This window comes from Eurosta solidaginis, chromosome 5 (genome assembly GCF_040869045.1).
Source record: "Eurosta solidaginis isolate ZX-2024a chromosome 5, ASM4086904v1, whole genome shotgun sequence".
Classification (NCBI taxonomy): domain Eukaryota; kingdom Metazoa; phylum Arthropoda; class Insecta; order Diptera; family Tephritidae; genus Eurosta; species Eurosta solidaginis.
The window spans coordinates 217635456-217662718 of record NC_090323.1 but is presented as its reverse complement, the minus strand read 5'-3'; the positions used below and the strand labels follow the sequence as shown (position 1 = coordinate 217662718).

The following is a 27263-nucleotide window of genomic DNA, read 5'->3' as shown; positions in this document are numbered from 1 at the left end:
AAAATATAGAGAGGCGTATGAAAAGACGCGATTTGGATCTAAGATCGCTAATCCGAAAACGGAAGGCAAACATTTTGCGTCTCTATCAAAAGATATTAACGAAAAACAAAAAAATGACCCCGGAGTGCTCCGAAACCGGGGGTGGGATCCATAGTATTTTTGCGCAGTACACCTTTAATCATTAGCGGCTTTCGGTCGCGCTTAAAAATTACCCTATTTGGGTCCAACACCACTTTGGAGACCGAAATTGTAACCGCGCAAAACACTTGTTTTCAGAATTTCTTTTTGTGGGTACCAAAAAGTCGTCAAAATTACAACAACCATCTTTTGCGAATATCTCTTGGCAGACCCAAATTAGTTTACTTCCGTTTTCGGACTCATGATTCTGGATGCAAAATGCATCTTTTGATACTAAAATGATCCAGAAATGGTTTTCAATTGCCCCCAAAATAATTTCGAAACAATCGCAAAACGATATTGCAAGTAATTCGGAAATAATCCAAAAATTATCCTATTATGATAGATACTGAAAATAGTTTCAAAATTATACCAAAATCTATCCCGAAAAAAAAGTTCTGATGTAATACTTAATAGAATCACCAAATGATTGCGAAATAATCCGAAGATAGCCGCGCAACGAATAGTATTTAATGATTCAGAAGAGGTTTTTAATTGGTCTCAAAACTATGACAGAAAGAAGTCCCAAACTAAATAGAAAGTAATTTGAAAAGCAGAACAAAAATGATTCTGGATAGCCCCGAAAGAGTTCCCAATGCATACCTGAAAGGATCAGGAGGTAGTGTCAGCTTAAATTGAAATAAAATAAGCTTCAAGTTACTGGACAGCGCACGGCGTAGACTGTTGTAGCGTAGACTATCGTAGCGCATGTCAGAATATATGTGTGTACAAATGAATGAATATGTATGTAAGAGTCAATTAATCTCAGGCCATACCAAAGCGAGCCAAAATATATGTATGTACAAATGTATGAATCTCAAGGCAAGCTACACCACCCGCCTTTGAAAGAATGGTCATACATAGTTTGTGCACCAACTATGTATGGCCATTCAAGTCGCACAATTAACTTTTGAGTCTGTATACATTGTAATTTTGTTTATTCATTTGGCGTTCCAATATTTCATAACATAATATGAAAACAAAAATTGTAAACAAATCAAAAACATAAAGAGCACATAAACAGATAAAGTTACGTCGTAAATAAAGAAAATAACAATGTAAGTACAAAAGTATTCAAAGGTTAATTGTACCACTCGAGTAGCCATCAATAATTGGTGCACAAATCTGACTACTCTTTCAAAGGCGGATGGTGTAGCATTCAGTCAGCTTTAAATTGAAATACAATAAGCTTCAACTTACTGCACAGCGCACGGTGTAGACTGTCGTAGCGCAAGTCAGAATATATGTGTGTACAAATGAATGAATATGTATGTAAGAGTCAATGAATCTCAGGCCATACCAAAACAAGCCAAAATATATGTATGTACAAATGTTTGAATCTCAAGGCACGCTACAGTAGTCCCGAAATAATACCGGAAGTAAGCCAGGTATGCAAAGCTGTTTCAATTTAGAGTTGAAAAAATTTTTTCATCATAACTCTAATTTAGAATTTGTTCCAAATTTTTGTTGTTGGTAATAAATGCTATATGTACCTGAAGAAGCCAATAAACATAAGCTAAATTTTGGGTTTTAACATTGGAATATATATGTATGTTTTATTCACGGAACGGATGCGAAAAGGGTTCAGTATGATGCCAAAAATGTCTTGGAAATAGTCTCTGCGTGGTCCCAAAAGTACATGATCTAGTTCAGTAGGAAGTGGGTTGCACTGCCCACTTTAAAGGAATTGCTGTAACCTCAAACTATATGTCTCCTGTTAAGATGTCATTGGTCTAAATGAAATATACTCAGAGTTATAACGATTTATAAAAACGGCAGAATTTAAGGACAAAGATGACACAGCAAACTTTCACGCACTTGCGTATATCTCGATTTATACGGCCGAAATTAGAAAAATCGTTGATACTCTGCCTGTGCTTCTATACTTTCAGACTATAAGCTATTTGCATCAAGTACCATCCAAAACCGGTTGGCTGTTTTTGGCTTAACTTAGCCAAATACTATTTGAATAGTTATTATGTCCAGGAAGCGTACAGCCCGCTCTTTTCTTTTTTAAATAAAGCCAAAATACCCTTTCAGATTATTGGATATCCGTTGAATAAGTTTGAGCCAAAGACGGTCTGTTTTTCAGACGTGAATGCGCAACAAATGAAAACATCTGGACAAGAAATCTAAATTTTTAACTTACCCGAGTGACTCGCTTCGCGTATGAGATCATGAATTATTTCATCTCTCACATTTATGCCGAGATTTTTTAACATAAATTGCAGCTCATTTGCTGTGACGCGACCATCACGATTTCTGTCTAAGAGATCAAACGCCGTTCTCAAATCTAAAATAAAAAGATCAATATACATATTTTTAAATAATTGATACAACAGTTAGTCATAAGAGGAAATTTGGGATTTTTTTTTTATTCCTTAAGTAAGTACATTCGGAGATCTGGTTTGGTCTGTATGAAGAGACAAACTAAATGGATGTAATAACCCAAACTATCGGCACATATTCGCATTGATTTCAGTCACAAACCGATGCTTGAGTGATCACCATATGGCGACTGCCCGCTCAATGATATTCTACCTACCAACTTCTTAAAAGCAAATCATACGTTTTATCGAATGCCTCATCACAGCTCAAAATATATAAAATTAATGCTGGGATAGGGCATTGTTGAAACAAATTCTGAGACGACTTTTTGAACGGAATTCTTAGATAGAGCATTATTCAATATCATTTTTATTAGGGCGTTCATCAAAAGTTTGCTGAAATAGGGCGTTTTTGAAGCTGAAGCCAATATTAAGTGGCATTCCATTCAGAAGCCTTATTATTAAAAAATTAAACGAAGAACGTGTTTTGACCACAAGTGCTATTTTGGACTGCAACTGTGTGCGAAATAAACTTCTATCGCGATTAATAAATATCATTATCTATAAGTCTCGCATCATACCCGTTTTGTTATATACTGTGACGAATATTAGCATCACTGAGCGATACAAGCTCGTATGTACGTAAACAAATCAATCATCATATACACACATACATACAAGGCAAGCCGAAGTAAGTACTCACATATACACACGCATATGGCTACAAACAATATACAAATATACATGTGTATGGCTGGTACCCAAGCATGAAGTTCACGAAATTACTAGACCTTACGAAAAATGGGTGAACGAGGAAACCGAGAGTATAAAAGCAGCACAAGCTGAGGCATGACTATGCTGTTTGATTTAAACACGCAATTAGTTTTGAAGTAAGATTGTGTGAAAACTCTAAAAGTAGTCTAATAAAGACCATTTTGCATTACTGAATATTGGAGTTATTTATTCTACAGTTAAGCGATTCGAACGCTAGCAGAAAGTTTGGAATAAGTGGAATTTCCCAAAATTCGTTACAATACATAGCTAGGTATCTTGTTCTTGTTCATATAATTTTTCGAATTTAAATGGTTGAACTTCATGCAGGCCAGATGCCGTTACAGGAAGCAAAAAGTGGGGGCAGAAAGGCGTGGGTGCGAGGAGCTTGAACTGTTAGCCGCCACAAATAACGTCCGCAAATTTTACCAAAACATTCAGCGCAAGACGAAAGCTTTTAGGTCAAAAATCCTAAAGTCCTTCGCCAGCTACACAAAGTAAAAAAAAAAACATTCACAGCTACCTATAAAGAAATTCGCCAGCCAATTGTGGGCTACGCGTGTCCAATATAGTCGACGAGCTTATATAATAATATATTGGAAGAAACTGCAGGCTTGTCACCGAAACACCATCTGGACATCGATTCGGTAATACTCCCCATAAAGGATAAAAACGAAATTCTGAACAAATGATTTCTGTTACATATTCAGAAACCTGAGATGCCTAAAAGACAATTGATTTATGAGGTCCGCAAACTCTCAAAAAGATCCACCTCACAAAAATTCAGCCAATTGATTAAGATGGGCATAAACAGGGCCTAAGCCTCGTCTACAAAGAGTCAGCTAAATCGTATGCCGATAAATGTCCAGCGAACAGCGTTCTGAGAGTCCGATACTCAAAAATTGCAGTAGAGGTAAGCAGATGTCGATCTGGATACCGTACTTGGTTAAACTCTTACTTATCTAGAATCAGCCCCGTCAATGTATGTCCCGCCTCTAACTCTCATGTCCAGAAGAAGAAGAAGTCCAATTCTTTTAATGGGCCCATCACACACAAAAAAAAGCAGGATATCAAAATTTTAAAATCAGTCTTTTGACTTGGGTGTTGTCGATTTTGGGTATTAGATACGAAATATAATTTTAATTCTATGAGTCTAGTATTAGATTAAAACAAAAGTCATACGACTTAACAGTCAACCAAAATTGATATTGTAACGAATTTAGAGAATTTCTGATATTTATACACCTTCTGCTAACGTTCGAATCGCTAAACTATTAAATAAATCACTTTAATATTCAGTATTGCAAACTGGTCTTTATTTAAATTACTTTGGGAGTAGTACTTCACAATTATATTTCACAACCAATAGCGTGTTTAAGTCAAAACTGAATAGTTATTCCTCACCATGCGCTGCTTTTATACTCTCGGTTTCCTCGTTCACCCATTTCTCCTAAGGTCTAGTAATTTCGCGAACAGTTGTACCTCATGCTTGGTTACCAGCTATATAAGTATATGTATATTTGTAGTTTATAGCCATATGCGTGTGTATGTGTAACTACCCTGCAAAAAATGCGATAAGCCTAGGATGAATCCGGGATGAGTCGCAAAGGAGTTTGCGACCAATGTCAGTTTTGATCTCTTTGTATGAGTTGAACTGTTCCCTTTTGTTTGAGCATGCCCTATGAAGAGACTAATTGTACCCATTTATACCCGAAAGGGATTGATAGGACCAATCCTCTTTGTTCCCAAATGGGTCCATATGAAGACTAGTCCCTTTTCTGCTCAATAATGACTTAAATAGGCCTCAGTCGAAAGGTTTGCCAAGCTACCAAATCTATTTGATGTAAGTTGTTTGCCCGCTTTTCAAAAAGGAATACAAATATTCTCCGAAAATTTAACCCTAACTCCGGGGTATTCGTTAAGTTCTAGTAATTCAGGTTCGGTATAGGGCTCCGCATTTTTCTTAAATAATTCGATTCGATCAACTGTAATCTTTTTTATTTCTCTCATTTCGTTGCCGTTGTAATCTTTTTTATTTCTCTCATTTCGTTGCCGTTTTTTTTTAATATTTCTTAAAATGGCCTACATAGATTTCAATCTGACTAATCCCAACTGTACCCGAAAGGGACTAAAGGGGATCAACTACGTACAAATGTATATAAAAGAGATCAATCGGAGATCAATCTCTTTAGATATTAATCGCATGATTTTTTGTATGAGTACATCTGTGTGTGTGAGATATCTCTTCGTCGCCTTCTACAAAGTGTTGCTAGCTTTAATGCGTACATGTAAATAAGAGTGGCTGCTTCATGTTTTTGTTGTTGCGTGATGATTTACTAACAGCTTAGTGATGCTAATATTCGTCACAATATATTATAATTATGACCATAGTATTTGCATTTGGGACTGAAAAAGTATCACTTAATTTTTTTAGACCACCTAATATTTATGCTTGCTGTGACCCTACGCAAAAGACAGCGCTGTTTTAGCAAATTAGTTCTATACAAACTTTTTTGATTATTTTTTGCCAACCGCAACAGAAATTTGGCCAATCATATTCCGACTTTTATTATTTTAGTTTTAGCGAATGAACAGAACTATCTCCACACATCCATTTTTGCTGGTCTACTGCGCAAATTTTCTGTTTGTATCATTTAACTCAATTACATTTGCGTTGTACCATAATTTTCTATTTTATTTTAGGCTACGAATAATTTAAATACAATACAATTCATTTCATAGGGGAGGAAATCCGAAGCCGCTTAATATTTTTCAATTAAAGGTCAAGGGTGAATACAGTTCGTTGTGTTAAACAAGTGTGTGTGTGTGTACGCCATTAAATGTCGTTCATCATTAGGAATTATGAATAAACATTGCCGAAGCAGTGAACTTTGCACAATAAATTGGTTGTTGTTGTTGTAACAGTACTTGGTCCCATCCAATACTGCGACTACTCACAAATTGTCATGAATATCTTTTAACAGGAATCCGAGGAAACATGCTATTTCCACAGGGTTGGACCAGAAAGATAAGGGTATAATAAGCGCTGGTTCCATATTGCAATTGAAAAGATAAATGGTGTCTTGTGCGGCTACGTTACAAGCAGACAAATATTGGGTATGTCACCCCAGCGGGTTAGGGGATCAGAATATACCCGCGGTAGGTATGCATGTCGTAAGAAGCGACTAAAATACCAGATTCATGGGGCTGTGTAGCGCAACCCTTCAGGTTGCCAGCGCAATATATAGCTTCTCCAAACCCAATAGTCAACCTCACCTATCCGCGGCGAATCCTGTTTCACTAACAGACGAGGCTCTGGCGACGCCAAGCTCCTCATGGAACCTGGGGGTGGGGAGGGGGGAATGGCGTGAAGGTTTAATGTGGCCACATAAATCGTTCCCGAGATGGTCGGGCTAGCACCTTAATGGTGCTATGGTACCGGAGCGTACTGGATATGTATCCGGCAAAGGACCATCACATCGATAACACTCACCAAAGCCTTAGGGGAGAAACCTTATCGCTACAACAACAACAACAACATTGGGAATGTCGGGGTGGATGCTGTACAGTGTCCAGAATGAAGTTGAGCTATAGTGACGCGCGTCTTCCTTGCTAGGTTGGTCCACTCAACTGCGGATTCCGGGTATTTATCTTTAAGGAGTGGTTCACCGGGAAACCTCTGGCATAGTAGTCCGATGACTTTTTGTGTATGTCTCTGAAAATCTTTTCATGCTCCTTTTTTCTGAATTCGTAGTTCTTACGGATATTACTTCGTAAGTCTCTGGTAGGCGGGGCCTCTTCAATCAGATGTCTGTTGATATGCCCAGGTTTCTGGGTATTCAACAGAAACTGTTCACCATTTTGTTTTTCCATTTTATGGAGAGCACCCACTGGTTACATGATGCTCTGGGGCCATAAGAAGACATTCCGTGGCAGTTCTGAGCACGGTGTTTTGACAGTGTGTTCCTTCGGTCACCGTATTGGAGACGCGTAGCATACATGTTATCATGTATATTAAATTATTGTACAACGAACTTGTTTTTACTCAAAATATATTGGTTAGTTCAATAAACTTGCTAATGTCATTAGTACTAGTATTTTTAAACCTCTCCTGGATCAAACTCTACGAAACCGTCTGCTGTACATTCGCTAAAGAAACACGTAACCGTTTCTTTGTAACCTTCTTGGTAGCAAAACCTACATCTGTCATTTAAGGAGATTTCCAATCTTTCTGTAATATCTAGGAGTAATTCTAATGTAAGTTGTCGTGGAAGCTGACTGTGGAGGAGAGAGTGCAGAATGCCTAGACGGCACTTTATGCATGTAAAAGAATGTTAAAAGTGTCTGTGGGATATATAGCTCTTTCTCTCTCTAAATGAGTATTTACAGCGGTTGTATATCTTATCCTTTTGTATGCAGTGTTTGTTTGGTGGACAGCCATACAACTTACCACAAAAGAATTATAGGCGGTATGCAGGCTGTGAATGCTTGGCATTAAGGGAGCCTTGAAAATAACCCCGACATCTGCCATTCTGCACATAGAATTAACAACTGAAACGATGCTCAGTGTTCCACGATAGTTGCAATATAGCCCGTGAAGATATAACCGAAGGTCGAAATAAAGGGAAGCACTTATTACTTCGGATATTAGAAATACTTTTAACATTGTGAACTGGATGCAGATAATGACAGCGCTACGAAACTTTGGCACACCTGCTTACCTGCTCAGAGTATTTGGTACCTATTTTAGCGACAGAGTACTCCTCTTTGATACGAATAAGGGACTAAGAAGCACAACATCACCGGCGGTGCCACTCAGCGATCTGTTCTAGGGCCAACGCTATGGAATGCGATGTATGATGGTCTGCTATAAGTCGACCTCCTCGAAGGCAGGCTCATCGTCGGTCATGTAGATGATACTGTCGTAGTAGCAGTGACCAATAACCTGGATTTACTCCAGGCATTATGTAATAACGCCGTAGCAAGAATAAAGGAATAGATGACGAACAATGGGTTGGAAATGGCTAGCAATAACACAGAAGTGGCGTTGGTGACCTCAAAGCAGACGGTGGAGGAGTTAGTCCTAACCATGAGTTAGTCCTTGCAATAAGACAGACGTAGTTTTGGTGACCTCAAAGCGGTTTGTGGATGAGTTAGTCTTAACCATAGGAGACTATAAAATAAAGTCAAAGTCTCTCTTGACCCAAAACTAACTTTTAAGGTACACTTCATGACGGTGAGAGAGAAAGTATCTAGAGTTAATGGAGCCCTAACGCGAATAATATCCAACATCAGCGGCCCAGGCGAAGCTAACCGTCAGCTATTTTCTAACGAAACCAGCTCGATAATACGACCATTGTTTTATATCGAAAAGTCCCAGTAGATCTACTATCAAGTGAAATGTTCCATCTGTATGGCATTGGAATCAGCCGACCATCTAAAGATTCCAAGAAAAGCGCAAGATCACGACCATTAGTTAGGTAGCAAGAATGATGGGAAGAATCGAGGAAAGGGCGCTGGAAGTTCATGTTAGTTCGGAAAACTAGAATGGTAAGAGCGGACGAACGGCGAACTAAGCTACCATGTCACGCAAATATTGATTGGGCAACGCCGGTTTCAGGGAGTATCTACATAAGCGTAGGATAGAGGAGGATCCTTTCTGGCCACACTGTCTCACCGAATTCATGGCGAAAAACCCCTTTCGGCCCTTTTTGCCTTCTGGCGTGACATGCTTTTAAATTAGGCTTCATCAGCATAGTTGGAGGAGCAAACGAACGAGTTAATTTTGTGTTCGTGCCGTGCACTTGCCAGGCTAAGATTCCAGCTATTAGGAGTGATACAGTTTGCAGTTCAAGATGCTGCAAGCAACATATGTAGGTCCTAGAAAGCTTCTCGTATTTGTCAAGAGGACGGAGTAATTTTATAACATAGGTCCTAAATTTTGATAGGGTTTACAGTTTGATCATTAAGTAACGCTAAGAGCTCGTTCAGTCTATGTTCGACCTAATATAACCAAGTTAAAAATAGAGTCTTCAATACCAAGAGCAGAAAGGGCATCGTCTTTGGAGTTATTAAAGCACAACATGCTCTAATTAATTCGCATAACACTTAGCCGAGAATTAATTATTTTGTTTGTTTAAAAGTGCAAAGTGTGTTGGTGGAAGATAAAACATGTAACAGCTTATCTAACATTATTCAGGTTTTAGCAAAATAATCACAAAGCCCATTAATTCTAAGAAAATTTTCAGTTCGAGGTAAGGGAACTGAAACTTAAGTACCTTTTTAATATTGGGGCAGGTTCTATGAACAGACAACTGTTATTATCTGAAATGACCAAATGGGATTGTATGTGTCCCTTTCTAGCCTATCATCTGAATGAACTTATTCCCTATTTGGTCATTTTAGATAATTACAGTTGTCTGTGCATAAAACCTACTACAGCAATGTTAAAAGATACTTAAATACTATACCATTGGGAGACACATTCATACTCATTTGTGAACGTTTACACAGACAGGCACTTAAGCGAGATATAGTACTTATGTAAATAAAACATCAAAACGAAAATAAAATGTTAAAAACAAATGCGTGTGTATGTACGAGTATATTTGTAGAAATTTGCTCTATGAAATGTGAGAAAGGAAAGTCATTTTTATATCCAGCTGTACTTGTACACAGGGTATTATAATTTTGATTGGATAACGGTTGGTTGTACAGGTATAAAGGAATCGAGATAGATATAGACTTCCATATATCAAAATCATCATCCGTCTGTCCGTCTGTCTGTCCGTTAACACGATAACTTGAGTAAATATTGAGATATCTTCACCAAATTTGGTACACGGGCTTATCTGGACCCAGAATAGATTGGTATTTAAAATGAGCGAAATCGGATGATAACCACGCCCACTTTTATATATATATAACATTCTGGAAAACACAAAAAATCCGATAATTTAGTAAATAATACACCTAGAATATTGAAATTTGTCATGTGGACTGATGTTGAGACTCTTGATACAAATTTGAAAAAAAAATTTTAAAATAGGCGTGGCACCGCCCACTTGTAATAAAATCAATTTTACAAATATTATTAATCATAACTCAAAAATCGTTAAACCTATCGTAACAAAATTCGGCAGAGAGGTTGCCTTTACTATAGGGAATGCTTTGAAGAAAAATTAAAGAAATAGGTTAATGACCACGCCCACTTTTATATAAATGATTTTTAAAAGGGTCGTGGACGAATAAAATAAGCTATATTTTTGCAAAAAACAGCTTTATATCAATGGTATTTCATTTCCCAAGTGGATTTATAACAATAAATAGGAAAAAATTCAAATTAAAAAAAATGGGCGTGGCACCGCCCCTTTTTTGTCTAAGCAATTTTCAATGTTTCGGGAGCCATAACTCGAAGAAAAATTTACATATCGTAACAAAATTGGGTACACATACTTTCCTTATAGCAGGAAATATCTCTAGTAAAAATGGATAAGATTGGTTAAAGACCACGCCCACTTTTATATAAATGGCTTTAGAAAGGGTCGTAGCAAAAATAATAAGTTAAATATCAGCGAAAAATAGTTTTGTACCAATCGTATTTTGTGCCATTATAACAGGAAATGGGAAAAACATCAAATCTTGAAAAATGGGGGTGGCACTGCCCCTTTCTTACAATGCATTTCCCAATGTTTCTGGAGCCATAACTCGTCGAAAAATTTGGTGTTTAACTGGAAATATTTTCAGTAAAAATGGACTAATATTTTCAGTAAAAATCGACTTCCTTTATATAAAAGATGTTGTAAAAGTGCGTAGATGCAGCTATTTCTAGTAAAAGTTGGAAAATTTCGTTAATAACCCTGCCCTTTTTTGTAATAACGCTTTTTAGTACAAAGGCAGTTGTGTGTTTATGTTAATTGTTCTGTTATATCTTTATTTTAAAATAAACAGTAGGGAAATCCCCATATCTGAAGGAATACTGCATTGTTACCCGCTCAAGGTCATTGGAGTTAGCCTTTGTATCCTTTTTGCTTCTTTTAAACGCAAATTAGTTCAGAATATGTATATGTATTATTGAGCAGCCTTGTATGTAACACTATTAAGCACACAAAACAAACAACAAAAGCATTTCAAGTGTACAGCTGGGTATTTAATGTTCGGTTTTACCCGAATTTAGACTTCCTTACTTGTTACATATGTACATATGTATTTACCATGTACAACTCTGGTGGTGAAATGCCTGTATATTTAAGTAAACGAACCCCTCTCATTCGTATATGCGTACTTATTTTTGTAGATCCCTTTGTTATATAAACTTAAGAATTTGCCATTGTTGAAATATAGGCTTTTGCTACAAAGTACTATGAATTACATACAAATATTTTGTAAACATCAAGATTTTACTCTTGAAATATGAAGGCGGATGAAAAAATGGCAAATTCGCCCTTGACCTACTGACGTAACTGTACGTATTTCACAATAGGCGGGCAAATTATAAGAAAAAATATTTGAAGGGCTTAGAACCAAAAGGATCTAAGTAACATCAACGTTGAATTGAGATAATTAAGGTTAATGTAAATTACTTATTGTAAATTCTGGGTAAATGCGTTTGAAGTGATTCCTGTCTAAATGAATGCAGGTTAGTCAACTAATTCAAAGGATGTTTACTGCACATGGAAAATAACTGTAAATTTCCAAAAATTATTGCAAATTTTCCAAAAATTATTGCAATAAAATTTCGAACGTCGATTGTTCGGCCAAAATAACATTTTAAAATTTTTTCGAGTATGCAGTTTTGTAGCCCGTTTAATTTTAGTATAATAAAGTGTTAAACTTAAGTTCGTAGAATGTATCGCTGATTTTTGGCAATTTTTTTTTTCTTACGAGGATAAGGACTTTTTTCCATATAAAAAAAATTACGTTAAAAAATTCTTATGGGGTATAACTCAAGAAAAAAATTGCCAAAAATTAGGGAAATTTTTTACAAAACTAAGATTAACTTACTTACTGGCTTCAAAACTGCTTACTCAAAGGAGTTCTAAAAATCTTGAGAAAAAAGTCAGTTTCATTTTATTTTATTTTGTCACTGCTATACGATGATGTATTTTCATGCAAGCCTGCTTTTACATTAGTCAAGTATTGAACCCAAGTCTGCGGCACAGACGAGAGAGGGGAGAGGCTTCTTCACCTCTTTCAAATCAGCGAGACTTCTTACGAACTTAAGTTTAGCACTTTAGTATACTAAAAATAAACGGGCTACAAAACTGCATACTTGAAAAAAATCTGCATGTTCTTTTGGCCGAGTACTTAAATTTTATTGCTTGGAGGAGCGCACTTAGATCCTTTTGGCTCCAATCATTAATGCAATAAAATTTAGTACGTTTTTGGCCTGGCAAATATATGGCACTAAAATGTCCAAAATGGCTTGGATCGCATTGTCAACAAATAGACACTATATTAAATATACAAATATGGGTATAACTCAATTCAAAAAAAAAAAATTTCACTTAGATCCTTTTGGTTCTGAGCCCTTCATTTCTCAACAAAGTGCCAAAGTGATGCGCGATTTGACGACTTAAGTAGACAGGGCGTATACGCAATATTTAGTTAGGCTAAAATTTTTGATGTGTAAACGTTTTTGCTCACGGAATGGGATAAACCTGCGTGTAAACGTAAAGTGTAAATGTAAGCGTAAGCGTAATTATAGTATTTTTGAGTGGTATGCTATATGAGGGATGTAGTGTGTAATATTGGTATATTGGTAATATTGGTATGAAATGGAGTACTAGAGAATGTGTAAGCGTATGCGTAATTCACCACGATATAACGAATTACACAGTAGCTACAAAGGCCAAAAAACAGAGCTTAAAATGCTATAAAAAAAGAGCAAGAAAACGTGTTTGAAGGAACTAATGCATGGTTCTGATCCTGTTCCTTGCGGATTGGCTTATAGAACGGTGATGGCTAAAATTAAAGGGCAAAAATCAGAGCCACCTACATGCGCGATACTAATGAGAAGAATAGTCGAAACTCTATTTCCTATACACGATTACTGGTCCTATCAAATAAATAGATCCTTTAAATCAGCGGTATGATCTAGAACATAAGTATTTACGGATCTCTTTAACGCCTGCACCCAAGAAGGCGTTTTCGTCGCCCGTTCATGGAAACGTCAAAGACTGATTCTTTTGCTGAAATCTGCTAGGATGCACGACCAGCCATCCTCATACAGGTCACTTTGTATGTAGTATTCGATAGGAAAGATTCTCGAGCGCATTATTAGTGAGCGTCTCCAACAGACGCTGGAAAACCCAGGTCGCATGTAAATAATGAATTTGGATTTAGGAAATTAAGATCCACGATAGATGCAATACAAACAGTTGTCAATATAGCCCGTGAAGCCATACCCGGAAGTCAAAATAAAAGGAAGCACCGATTACTTTGGATATTATAAATGCTTTTAACACTGCGATTTGGAGGCAGATAATGACAGCGCTACGAAGCTTTGCACAACTGCTTATCTGCTCACAATAATTGGTACATATTTTGGCGACAGAGTACTCCTCTTTGATACAGATGAGGGACAAATAAAGCAAAACATAAGGGATCTTTTCTAGGAACAATGCTATGGAGTATGATTCATGACGGTGTGCGACAAACCGACCTACACGGAGGAATGCAGATGATATTGTCTTAGTAACTGGATCAGCTCCATTAATTATGTAAAGATGCCGTAGGGAGAATATAGGAATGACTGACGAACGTGAAGCTGGAGATGGATAGCAATAAGACAGAATTGGTTTTAGTGCGATCAAAGCGGACTGTGTATTATCACATATACTAGGAGTATATATTGACACAAAACTAACTTTTAAGAAGCACTTTAGGGCGGTGGGAGCCAAAGCTTCTAGAGATAGTGAACCCTTACGCTGATAATGCCCAACAACGACGACTCATGCAAAGCTACTCGTCAGCTATTATCCAACGTTACCACAGTTCGCTAATATTATATGCAGTACCAGTATGGCACGAATCTAAGTAACCCACCAAAAAGATATGCTAGCAGTTTACCGAATTACTGCAACACAAATAGCAAATGCTTATCGGACGGTGTCCGATAACGCGATCCTTGTTTTATCTCGGAAAATCCCAGCATATCTACCATAAAGTGAGATGACCGATTTGTATAACATTGGAATTGGCCGACCATAGAACAGAGCAAGGTTGCGAACAATAGTTATGTGGCAAGAACGATAGGGAGAATCGAGGAAATGGCGCTAGGTCTTCAAGTTACTTTGGAATATAGCGGAATTGTTCTAGCAGAAGCACGGCAAGCTAAATTACCACCTTACGAGTATCTACAAGAGTGTAAGATAGAGGAGAATCCTTTCTGTCCAGGCAGAACAGGCAATGCTTCTTTGCTTTTGTTAACAAAAACAAAGCGTGGTTAGGCATTAAGTTTTAGTTGAAATTTGTATCTTTTTAGGGTCTTGTTGACTATAACATATTTGTACTTTATTTGGTTAGATTTATATGGCCGCCGTGGTTTGGTGGTAGTGTGCTCCGCCCACTACACCGAAAATACTGGGTTCGTCTACCGGTCAAGCAAAATCATACCAATCAGAAATAAGTTTTTCTGAGCAGAATCGCGCCTGGGCAGTGGATTGCCAAACACTCATCCGCCTAGCAGATGCCGTTCAGAGTTGGCACAAAACATGTAAGTCCCGTCCCGCCAATTTGAAGGAACATTTTTAAGGAGCACGACGCAAATTGGAAAAGTAGTTCGACCTAAAATCTCATCGTAGGTATATCGCGCCTTGTGTTTATTTTTTAATAAAGTGCAAATAGAGAAAAAATAATAATTTAAATAAAATAAAGAAAATAAGACTAAATTATGAAGTAATATATAAAACAAATTTAAAAAAATAAAATAAAATAAAATAAAATAAAATTATTAAAATTAAATTAAATAATCAAAATAGAGTAAAAACAAAATTAAATAAAATTAAGTTAAGTTGGATAATTTTATTTAAATTAAATTAAGTTAAATTAAATAAATTTTTAATAGATGAGTTATCTATATGTTATCGGAAATCATAGAAATGTCATCGATATGTTATCGATTTTTTTTATGTTACCAATTTCTTATAGGAGTGTTTTGGAAAAGTCATTAATTTATAACCAAAAAGTTATCGCTCAATAACCGCAAAGTTATCGATATATATTATAATAAAAAATATATTAATTTGTTTTAAGAAACTTATTTGTTATCGCAGTGTTACCAATTTGTTGTGGGAGTGTTATGGAAATGTGATCAATTATTTTACCAAAAATGTATCGATTTGCTATCGAAAAGTTATCGATTTCTTATCGGAGTATTAAAAGTTTGTTATCGGCATGCGATCGATTTGTTAGCGATGACTCATCGCCTTTTTCTTATAGAGATACCTATAAAACTTTAATATAAAATCGAGGAAAAATGTGTAACATTTCTATGACAAGCCGATAAGAAACCTATAAGAAGCCGATGGCTCGATAACAGCAAACCTATTACAAACTGAAAAGTCGACGATAATTCTTCGTTATCGATAATAATCTCTATAATTTTTTCAGACAACAATATATGCTATATACATAAGCATTCGGTGAAATTTGAAGCTTCAAGCTATTTAAATGCTGTAGAAATTGCGAAAAGTTTCTTATCTCAACAATCGGTTGTAGGGGATATATGCTATATATACGACAGATCTCTTCGATTTTTTCGGACAACAATATTTGCTATATACTAAAGAATTATGTGAAATTTTAAAATTCTAGCTGTTAAAATGTGGCAGAAATTACGAAAAGTTTCTTATCTGAACAATTGGTTGTATGGGATACATACCATATATATGACCGATCTCTATGATTTTTTCAGATAACAATATATGCCATATACGTAAGCTTATGGTGAAATTTGAAGCTTTAAGCTGATAACTTGAGGAAGAAATGACAAAAATTCTATTTTCTTAAAAATCGATTGTATGGGTGATACATGCTATAGTGGTCCGATCCGGCCGGTTTCGATAAATGTCTAATCGGATACCTAAATATACTGATATTTATTGAGGGACTAGTTTGAATAAAAGCAGACAGACGGATATGGCTAAATCATCTCAACTCTTCATCCTGATTATTTCGATATACTAATTATATTTATATTTATATTTATTTTGAGTATGAGGGTGTATATGTAAGACTTCAGTCTTTTAAGATACATCAACAAATTTAGCAAGTATATAAACTTAAATCTAATACAATTTTGTTTAAATTAAGAATTGGTGGGTCTATCTATTTTTCTTTAAGGACTTACAATTTTGAGATTCGTGATACACTTAATATACCATTTGAATTTCATGAAAGGTATAAAAATTAGTTTCCAGATGTACATCGAGTTTAACGAGTACTTGGTACTCACGTCTTTTTTTCACTTACGTTGTAGTTCTTTTTTATTATTTTTTGCTATACCAAATATTTCGTTAAGGAAATTTGACATAAATGTGTGCAACATCTAACTGTCTTAGTATGTTTGTCGTTGTCATTACCATGAATTATTGTTAGCTTGCTCAGCAAAGCAATTAAATACAATTGTTTAACAAATATTTGTTTACTTCTGCAAAGTTTTCTTCAAAAGTGCTTAATATAACTTAATAATTATTTTCAAATTGTTCAACTGCCTGTCGTTAACTATGTAGTGTAGGTTTGATAATTTCGTTATTCGCTTTCATCGCGCTTAGCTTCAAGATTTATACGATTTCAGTTGTTTTTACTTCCTTTATATTAGATCGGTTGAATGTTTGTCAACTTTTCATACAAATCTTGCAATCCATTTTTAAGTAACTTCTCATTGAGCTAAAAATGTGAAACTTTAAACATAGGTTAGAAAACCGTGAGAATACAACAAAAGGGGGAAAAAATTAGGTGGCGCACGGATCGAAATAATTAGATAAGAATTTGAAAATTTTCAAACCAGCTTTTAAGTAACTTCTCGATCAGCTAGGGACTTGAAATTTCAAACTTAATTCAGAGGTCGATGACACGATACAAAATGATTCACTGGGGGGCGCACGGGATGAAATATTTAGAAAAATCGTACGAAACGGAGGGAATTTTGGGATTGATTTTTATGTCAGCTCTCATTGAGGTACAAGCGTAAAACTTAACAGATAGGATAAGACGCCGAGAAAATTTAAGAAAAGGAGAAAAAAATTCCGTTAGGTGGCGCACGGATCGAAATATTTAGATAAGAATTTGGAAATTTGGTGGTTTGAGATCGATTTTAAAGTAACTTCTGATTGATCTACAAACATGAAACCTCAGAGACAGGTTAAGACACCGTGGCAAGGAACAAAAGGAGACAAAAATTCCGTTAGGTGGCGCACGGATCGAAATAATTAGGTAAGAATTTGAAAATTTTCAAACCAGCTTTTAAGTAACTACTCGATGAGCTAGAGACTTGAAATTTCAAACTTAATTCAGAGGTCGATGACAGCCGATGACACGATACAAAAAGTTTCGATAGGGGGCGCACGGACTGAGATATTTAGAAAAATTAAACGGAACGGAGGGAGTTTTGGGATTGATTTTTATGTAAGTTCTCATTGAGCTACAAGCGTAAAACTTAACAGATAGGTCAAGACACCGAGAAAATATAAGAAAAGGAGAAAATAAAAAAAAAAAATAAAAAAAATTTAAGCAGTTCCTTTATATAAATGGGCAAAAGTCAGCGAAAAATGTCTCCTTATATAAAGACAAATTCTTGCTAAACTTTGATTTTTAAATTTTGATATAGAAATTGAAAAAATATTTGTGAGAAGTAGAAATATAAAGGTGGAGCGCAATTGATTGACTAATAATATCTCCTTTCCTACCAACTTTCCAATCCAAATAGTGTGCGCTCCACTTTTATATTTTTACTTCTTATAAATAGTTTTGCAATTTCTATGTCAAAATTTAAAAATCAAAGTTAAGCAAGAATATGGCTTTATATAAGGAGACATTTTTCGCTGATTTTTGTCCATTTATATAAAGGAAGTGCTTAAAATTTTTTTATTTTATTTTTATTATTACATTGTCGTCTGTGTGTATATTTTTCTTCGACTGGCCACGCTTTTCTTAGTTGTGAGATCTAATAAAACTTTCGTTATTTGTGCTACAAAATGAAATTCTAACATTATCGCTAAGCAGGAAGCGTGCTCGACATGCTACTCATAAATACAACTTTACTATACTGAATATATTTCTATGGCAACCCATTGGAGCTCGTTACGACTTCAACTTGGCAATGTATTTTCTGCTTAAATAAAATACAATTTCCGTCAATGTGCAAAATAAGTTGAACTTTTCTTCAAACATGTTCTCCTGCTTTTGATAAACTGCCAATAATGAATTCATATTTTGTTAAGTAAAGTTTCTGGTATCTTGAAAATACAAGGATAAGAGATTTCGTCATATTTGTAAACAGCTGGATGCTGCAGAATATAATATATTATTCTAGAGGTAATACGCAGCAATTTATAGGTCTGCTTTGGTCTCATATCTACGCTGTACTTTATTTAGGCCTGGGCCCTCAGGAAATTCAGATTCGGATTCATCCAGTATATGTGCATATTACCCTAGGAGACTAAGCCAATGATCAGTTGTCTTCTTTTCGCAATGCAGGCTTATACAAAAAGGACCTTCTCTGTGACCTACTAGATCAGATTCTCTGGGTAAGGTTAGGTTGAATCGGCCGGTCTATGACGACCTCACATAGCTTTATAAAAAGTCGATAATATTTCGATAACACATCAATAACTTCTCGATAGTAAATCTATAACTTTTCGATAACATCGGCTTTTTGAACAATATTCGATAGATTTTCGGTAACGAATCAGTATTTTTCGATTATAAACCGATAATTTGTCGATAAAAAAAATTGATATAACATTGGTAACCTTAGTAATAGAAACCAAATTTAAAACACTTCGATAGCTTATCGATAACTCGTCGATAACACACCTATTACAAAACTTTGCTTTCTTTTCCCTCCCTTATCTTCCTTACATTTGATTTCCTTTCCTTACCGTGATTTGTTGTCTGATTTCGCTCATTTGAACTCTACCCTGTACATTCTTCCCACATTACATCTGTAGTACGTACTCTGTACAGTATGCCAACACTACAAACTGTAGGCGTAGCTCTTCTTCTGTGGTACTCCATACCAATACCTGGCACTACGGATGCATTTACATTCTATATACATATTGTAACGAATTCAGGGGAATTCCACTTATTTGAAACCTGCTACTAACGTTCTAAATAACTCCAATATTCAATAATGCAAAATGGTCTTTATAAGACTACTTTGAGAGTACTTCGGAATAACACTTATACTTCACAGCCAATAGCGTGCTTAAATCAAAACTGATTAGTCATGCCTCAGCTTGCTCTGCTTTTATACTCTCGGTTTTCTCGTTCACCCATTTCTCCTAAGGTCTAGTAATTTCTCAAACTTCATGCTTGGCTACCAGCCATATACAGGTATACTTGTAGTTTGTAACCATATGCGTGTGTATATGGGAGTACTACTTCGGCTGATGATTACATGTTTTAGTGAGTATCTCTTCGTTGCCTTGTATGTATGTTGTGGAGTGTGCTATTACCTGAAGCAATAAATAAAGTTGAAGCCGCAATAAATAAAGTTGAAGCTGCAATAATTAAAGTTGAAGCTGCAATGATTGAGCCTCCCTGCCGTCGCCGTGGAGAGCATCGCCTCCAAACTGTGGCTGATTTCTTTTTTGTGAACACTAATATTGACTAGTGGGGCGGTTGCGCTCCCTAGTTTCCATTTTAAATTAAAAGAGGTAGTCACCAATGAAATTATTGGGAAAAATGAAACTTTTATTTTTTGCATTACTTAGATAGGCACGTCCGATCACACTCCGTGTAGAATTTATTTGTCTTTTCCTTTTTCCTTTGTGACGTGGGCTGCAGTTGCATTTGACATGCGCGTTGCCAACTGCCTGCGCCTGTCAAATGCACTTAAGCTCACGTCCCATAGACTAGCTTATTTTATTTTCCTTACAATGTGTGTAAATGATGATTGATTTGTTTAGAGTGGCAGCTTGCTTTATTGTTGTTGTGCCTTTATCTACTCAGTATCAGCTTAGTGATGCTAATATTCGTCACAATATGTATATACCAATATGTATATCACCCTTATAGCATACCACTTACAAAGACTACGCTTAAGCTTACACTCACACTTCAAAACTTACGATTACATTCAGGATTCCCCAATACAGTGAGCCAAGATGATTACACACCAAAATAGAGATCAGTTGGCGGTATCAGTTTTTATTATACTTAAATGTCACAGTTCCCCAGTAACTAAGATAAAGTTCTTATCATCATCGTTATTATTCATTAATCCGATTTCGGCCGTTTCGTAACAAGTCACGCCCACTATCACAGTTTCGTGATAACTGACGTCAATTAGGAGCACCAAAAGCGGCCAAGTCTTGCTCCACCGGCCTCTCACAACTCAGTGGAGGTCTCCCCCTTCCTTTGCTTCCAAACTGCGGTGTCGACTGAAATACTTCTTTGGCCAGAGCGTTTTCGTCCATTCGCATATGATATGACCTAGCCAGCGAAGCTTTGGCTTCTACCATGCCCCGATGGAATTCCGTGTTGAAAGCGTAAGAGCAATCAATTACTTTCAATAAGCGGACAGCACTCATTCCCATGTGAGAGAGCTGGTGAGGTAACAACTTAAAAAGGCTACACGCGATCTCATAAATAAATACAACATACTAAGCAAATTTCTGTTCTATATTAGCACGAAATACCACATACATACATATACAAAATTAGTGTGTTATTGTTTATAATTGTTCATAAGTTTACTAAAGTTGCTAATCATATTTTTATTTCAACTAAACTTTCACGTACTAATATCGCGTTTTATCATGTGGTTGCCATGAAATTTATCTCACTTTAAGTGGCTGATATGCTTTACATCCATGTGTAATTAAAAGTTTTTCTCGCCTTCCGTTGTACTCGTAGTAACTTGTTAACTGTTGCTATTGCTGTCTGCAGTTTGTTTGCCATCATTACACTGACAAATGCTAACAATTGTACAAAAAAACAAGTAAAGGTGTCTAAGTTCGGGTGTAACCGCACATTATATACTCAGCGTGAGCTTCAATTGTACATTTCATTTCAGATAAATTACTTTTCTACATAACATGTGGCATCGCCCTTTAAAAAAAAGTTCCCCATTTCCTCTTACAATAAAACTTGTTAAGTGAAACATCATTGATTCAAAACTATTTTTTGCTAAGTTATAGCTTATTATTCTAGTCTACGGCCCTTTTAAACTTGTTTTATATCTAAGTTGCCGTGGTCTTTAACCGACCCCGTCCATTTTTACTAGAAATATTTTCTGGTATAAGGAAAATATGTGTACACAATTTAATTACGATATGTTAATTTTTCTACGATTTATGGCTCCCGAAACATAAAATATTGCTTAGTCATAAAAGGGGCGGTGCCACACCCATTTTCAAAATTTTTTTTTTTTGTTTTCCAATTTAATGTTATATATCAATTTAGAAAGTATATACAAAGCTCTTTGATACAAAGCTCTTTTTCGATAAGATATAGCTTATTATTTTCGTCCACGACCCCTTTAAAAATCTTTTATATAAAAGGACCACTTAATCAATTTCGTTAATTTTTCTTCAAAGCATTCCTTATAGTAAAGGGAACCTCTCTGCCAAATTTTGTTACGATAGGTTTAACGATTTTTGATTTATGATTAATAATATTTGTAAAATTGATTTTATCAAAAGTGGGCGGTGCCACGCCCAATTTAAAAAATGTTTAAAAATTTTTATCAAGAATCAAATTTTAACATTCTGGGTGTATTATTTACTAAATTATCAGGTTTTTTGTGTTTTCAAAAATGTTATATATATAACAAGTGGGTGTGGTTATCATCCGATTTCGCTCATTTTCAATACCAATCTAGGTACCAAATTTGGCGAAGATATCTCAATATCTACTCAAGTTATCGTGTTAACGGACGGACGGACGGACGGAAATGGCTTAATCAAATTTTTTTTCAATACTGAAGATTTTGATATATGGGAAGTCTATGGGGTATTCCATCCCATTTCGACCAGTTCTGGACCCGACCCCTTTAGAATTGGCTGACAGTTTTTCTTCTTTTTCTAGCTTACGAAAGACGTTTTTCAGAATTTTCTCAAAAAAAGTTATGAATTTAAAAAAAAAACACCGTTTTTGTTTTCAAAATGCTATAACTTTTTCAAAAATTGACCGTTTGGAATCTTTTTTTTTTTTAATTTGTTTTTAAATGTACTTTTCGGCAAAAATAAAAAAAAATAAAAAAAAATTTTTTTTTTAATTTTTCAGTTTTTCGAGATTTTTCGAATTTCGCCATTTTTTTTTTCTCATAAAAAACTTCAATCAATTCTGCAATCATCCCCACTAATCCAGGAGTGGGCCGATTTTTTTTCATATTTTTTTTATTTAATTGAAAAAAAATTTTTCAAAAATAAAAATTTTTTTTATCAATTTTATTTATATAACAAAAAAAAAATGTAAGAAAATGATTTTTTAGTACTCTTTTCTTTATATATTATGTGTAACTAAGGGCTAAGCTTTTAATGATAGGGAAACTTTGTTAGCTAGCTAAGGTTGTAAGATCTACACATGATCTTCGACACACAAAGCCGCACGCTTGGGCCCATGCCCATTTTAATCTCCCCCAATCACTTCTATTGTGGCTCTAAGAGTCCCTTCGAGCCGCAGATGCTGAATTAGGTAGTCCGCTCGTCTTTTAATTGATAACGCTATACTACAATAGTCATATGGTCTGCGCTCAAGCTGACCCGACACACTGAGGCTCGTTGCATTTGTTAACACTGTGTTCATTGCCACCAGGCCTGCAGGTAGAATGTGCAGAGTGGCATACAATGCAGAAGTCGGGGTTGTTTTCACGGCTTTCGTAATGATTTCGAGGTAGGTTAATTTTTGTGTGGCTGTACACTAAACAAGGAACACTATGGACACATTCAATCTATGTGAGGTCTTTATTGACCGGCCAGTTCAACACTAAATAAGGACTCCATAGTACAGGATAGACTAGACAATCGCTCTAAATACCCAATGAGAGAGAAAGGGAGACGCCACTATTTTACATGCTTAAAGTATCGTTGAGGCTATCTTCACTCTCTTCCACATTGTGCTTCCATGACAACTTACTCTCTACAATAATTCCTATATATTTGGTTCTAGGTTTCTCCTGCAGGGTCACACCTCATAGCTTAGGTCGAGACCAATTCGGCACCTTATACCTCCAAGTAAACAAGACCAGATCCATCTTGTCTGCGTTGGCGCTCAACTCGACATTAGGTATGTATGTATATCTAGAAGCGCCCGATCCAGCAAAGAGCTAATTGCAACGTTACCTGCCTACGCCGTAAGTTTGACGGTTCCCACATGAAACCGCTGAGCATTTTTTTCTATTTTCATGTTTCACTGCAGTGTTGGTAAATATGAAGTAAAAAACATTAATAAGCGAAACCAAAACTTGGAAAAGAAACACAAAAACAGTCAAATTAGTATGCATAACCCGCACAGCTGATTGTACAAAACATTTAATTATAGGAAAAATTTATGTATTTATATTTATGTCGCTCATACGCTCGTGTAAGAAACTACCCATTAAATATAAATGTATATGTTTGTATGTATGCACATTATGGTGGGTCGATTTGTATGGACGAAAGTTAACCGATATATCGCCATCGATTTTTCGATAGGTATTTGGGCTCAGAAAAATAAGTTCCACTACGCATACCCAAAAAAATAATTTTCGCGAAATTTAATTTTTTTTCTTCTTTTTTTCGACTTTGATTTTTTAGTTTTTTTTACATGACCTACTAGAAAAATTTTCATAATTCGGTACAGGGACTCTTTTAGGACATTTGAGAAACTGACCTATTCGAGAAACTTATATTCATGGTGCAATTTGTTTGAAATTTCTCGAATAAGCAGACTTTCGAATAGGTTATTCTTATAAATAAAAGCTAATGCCAACACGGTTGCATTATAACTCAAGATCGGAGGAAGCTGGTTTCAAAATCATCGCTGTGTTAGTTTCGTGGCTTACACCCATTTCTGAGATATATAACAAAATGTGGACCAGGGTGAATGTGTGTATGAAACATGGAGAAAAGGAAGGAGAGGAAAGAATATAAAGTTTTATTTTTTGCAGAAGCTACAGTTAAACAAATGCCTTTGTTTACAGGGAGAGTATATACATCGCAGGGAAGAATATTATCGGGCAGGAGAACGTTCCAATTATCTATCTAAACCTTATATGTACAGATGATTGTGATTTTAAAAATTATACCTGTGTTTGTGTCGTATAGTTTCGTATTGGTTTTTGAAGACAAAAATATTGAAATCGGTATAAAGATTCCATATGAGACAATTGAGGTGAGAGAGACAGTTGGAGTGTAATAAAGAGTGGAAATGGGAGTGGGACTGCGACTAGGAGCGGAAGTGGGAGTGGGCGTGAGGGTGAAATGGAAATGCAAATGCAAGAAGCAGTGGGAGTGGCAGTGATAGTGGGACTGGGTTCAGGAGAGGGAGGAAGATAAATGGAATAAGAAATGGATACGGATATGAAGAGAAGGGGAAGATAAGGTAGAATAGAATTGGATAGAGAGTGAAGTGAAGAAGAGAGGCACACTTTTGAAATGTAGGTGAACCAATTTTAAGGCAGAACAAAGTCTGTCGGGTACTCTAGTAAAAAATTTAATAATGCTGTTAAGTTGAATGCTGTTGACATATCGAAGTTAGGAGTAAGGCAGTTTTTTGAATGCCGAATACATAAATGCCAGATAGAGAAGGAACAACTTAAAAGAATTTTTTGTGTTTCAAGCGTCCGTCCTCCATATTTTATGTAAAAAAAAGACGTGACTAACAAGTACTCGAGAGGTTCGATGTGTAAACATACATTTTTCCACGAATTTCGGGTTAGTTTTAGACAAATATTTTAAATTTAAGCTTTGTAGGCATCTGTATGAAAGCAAACCGACGTCTTTAATAAACCGATAACTCCGCTAACAAATCGATAAACTTTTGATAACAAATCGATGACTTTTAGATAACAAATCGATAACTTTTTTGGCAACATATTGATACATTTTTAATCATTTATCGATAGCCTTTCGATAATAAACCAATAACTAATCAATAATTTATTTAAAAAAAAATTATAAATTTCGGATAACAGATCGATACATTTTCGAAACCTCATCGATAAACGTTCGATAACAAATCGAAAACTTTCCCATAATAAATCGGTATTTTTTCTATAACAAACTGATAACACGTCGACAAAAAATCTATAACACATCGATACCAAATCGATAACTGGTAGATCGTAAAGCTATTAGAAAACCTTTCCTTTCTTTTGCCTCACATCTCTTCCAGATATTTCCATACCATTACTTTCCTTTACTATGCTTTCCTTATCTTTCCTCATAAAAAACTCGACCATTGATTATGCTTACGCCTATGCTTACACTTAACACCTTACGCTTACATTCAGGATTTCCCCATGAGGTGAGCAAAGATATTTACACATAAAAAAATAAAATGAAATAATTTAAACAAATTTTAAGTTAAACGGTTTTATTGAAAAGAATACTTACATTAAGTAATAAAAATACTGAAAACTATAAAATAATTAGGTAGGGCGTAGGTACTAGTCATCACACTTCTCATCAATCTAGGGCGTTGATCAGACAATTAAATAAAAGTGTGAGTCGCGTTTTAGAAATTCCACGCGCCCAACGCTTTTATTTATTGTTCTGATCAACGCTTTACATAGATTGAGGAGGAGTGTGATGACTAGTACCTAGGACCTACCTAATTGTTTTCTAGCTTTTAGTATTATTATTACTTTTCAATAAAACCGTTTAACTAAAAATTTTTTTTTTCAAGTGTTTAATTTTAATTTAATTGCCTATTATTTCTCATTCTATTTAGTTCCTCTCGTGACTTATTATTACAAGGACTCTTTCCTGATAATTTGTAACAATCTAAGTCCTCAACAATCCTTGCAAATACTTTACTCGACTCGGCGCCACGTATGCTTGTCCCTCCTCGAACTCCGAAATATTTTGATGTCACTTCTACCGGACTGTATCTAATATTTGTTCCAAATATGAACCAAATCGGACCACAAATACGAGTATTTTTAGTATCTCGATCCTTGCGGCACCTAGCGGGAATTTTCTTTCATAAATCGATTTCTCCTCCTGTAAGTAATATGTGTTCTAAAAGTGAGCTACAAATACGATTTTTTTAATATATCGATCCTTGCGCCACCTAGCGGAAGTTTTTTACATAAAGCGATTTTGCGGGGTTGAATCGAGCTCAAGGCCTACAATAATTATTTTATCATTATTATTGTTATGGTACATTTTTTCTAAATTGAAAAAATTTTAAATTAGAATAGAAGAAAGAAAAAATTAGACAACTGGCAAAGCTTGTTGTATAGATCCATTTCGGGAGCTGCTAAATTCCTTCATCGGCAACGTTTAGGCGCCGCCGCTATAACTATTCAGCTATCACAGCGGTTGTTTATTTGCCTTCATTATTTTTACTTCTATTCTGGTTCTTGCCAATTAATATTCACAGCACTGCGACAGAATGAATGTGAAAATTGTACTTAAAATTTTTTCAATTAAGAACAAATGTATCATAACAATAATAATGATAAAATAATTATTGGTAGGCCTTGAGCTCGATTCAAACCCGCGATTTTACAAATCAGTAGGCCGATATAACAACAAAAATATTGATAAAGCGATTTCTATTTCTGTATGTAATATGTTTTCCAAATATGAGCCAAATTGGACCAAAAGT

The 27263-nt window shown here is 35.5% G+C and overlaps 1 protein-coding gene across 8 annotated transcripts in view; it reads right to left on the bottom strand.

Moving 5' to 3' along the window:
- The window catches only part of Eip63F-1 (Ecdysone-induced protein 63F 1), a 368174-nt gene that overhangs the window by 106599 nt on the left and 234312 nt on the right, over positions 1–27263 (bottom strand). For all 8 annotated transcript variants that reach the window (XM_067788282.1, XM_067788279.1, XM_067788283.1 and 5 more), the window contains one exon: positions 2327–2470. In XM_067788282.1, the coding sequence (XP_067644383.1) occupies positions 2327–2470 (144 nt within the window). The remainder of the gene's footprint in view (positions 1–2326; positions 2471–27263) is intronic.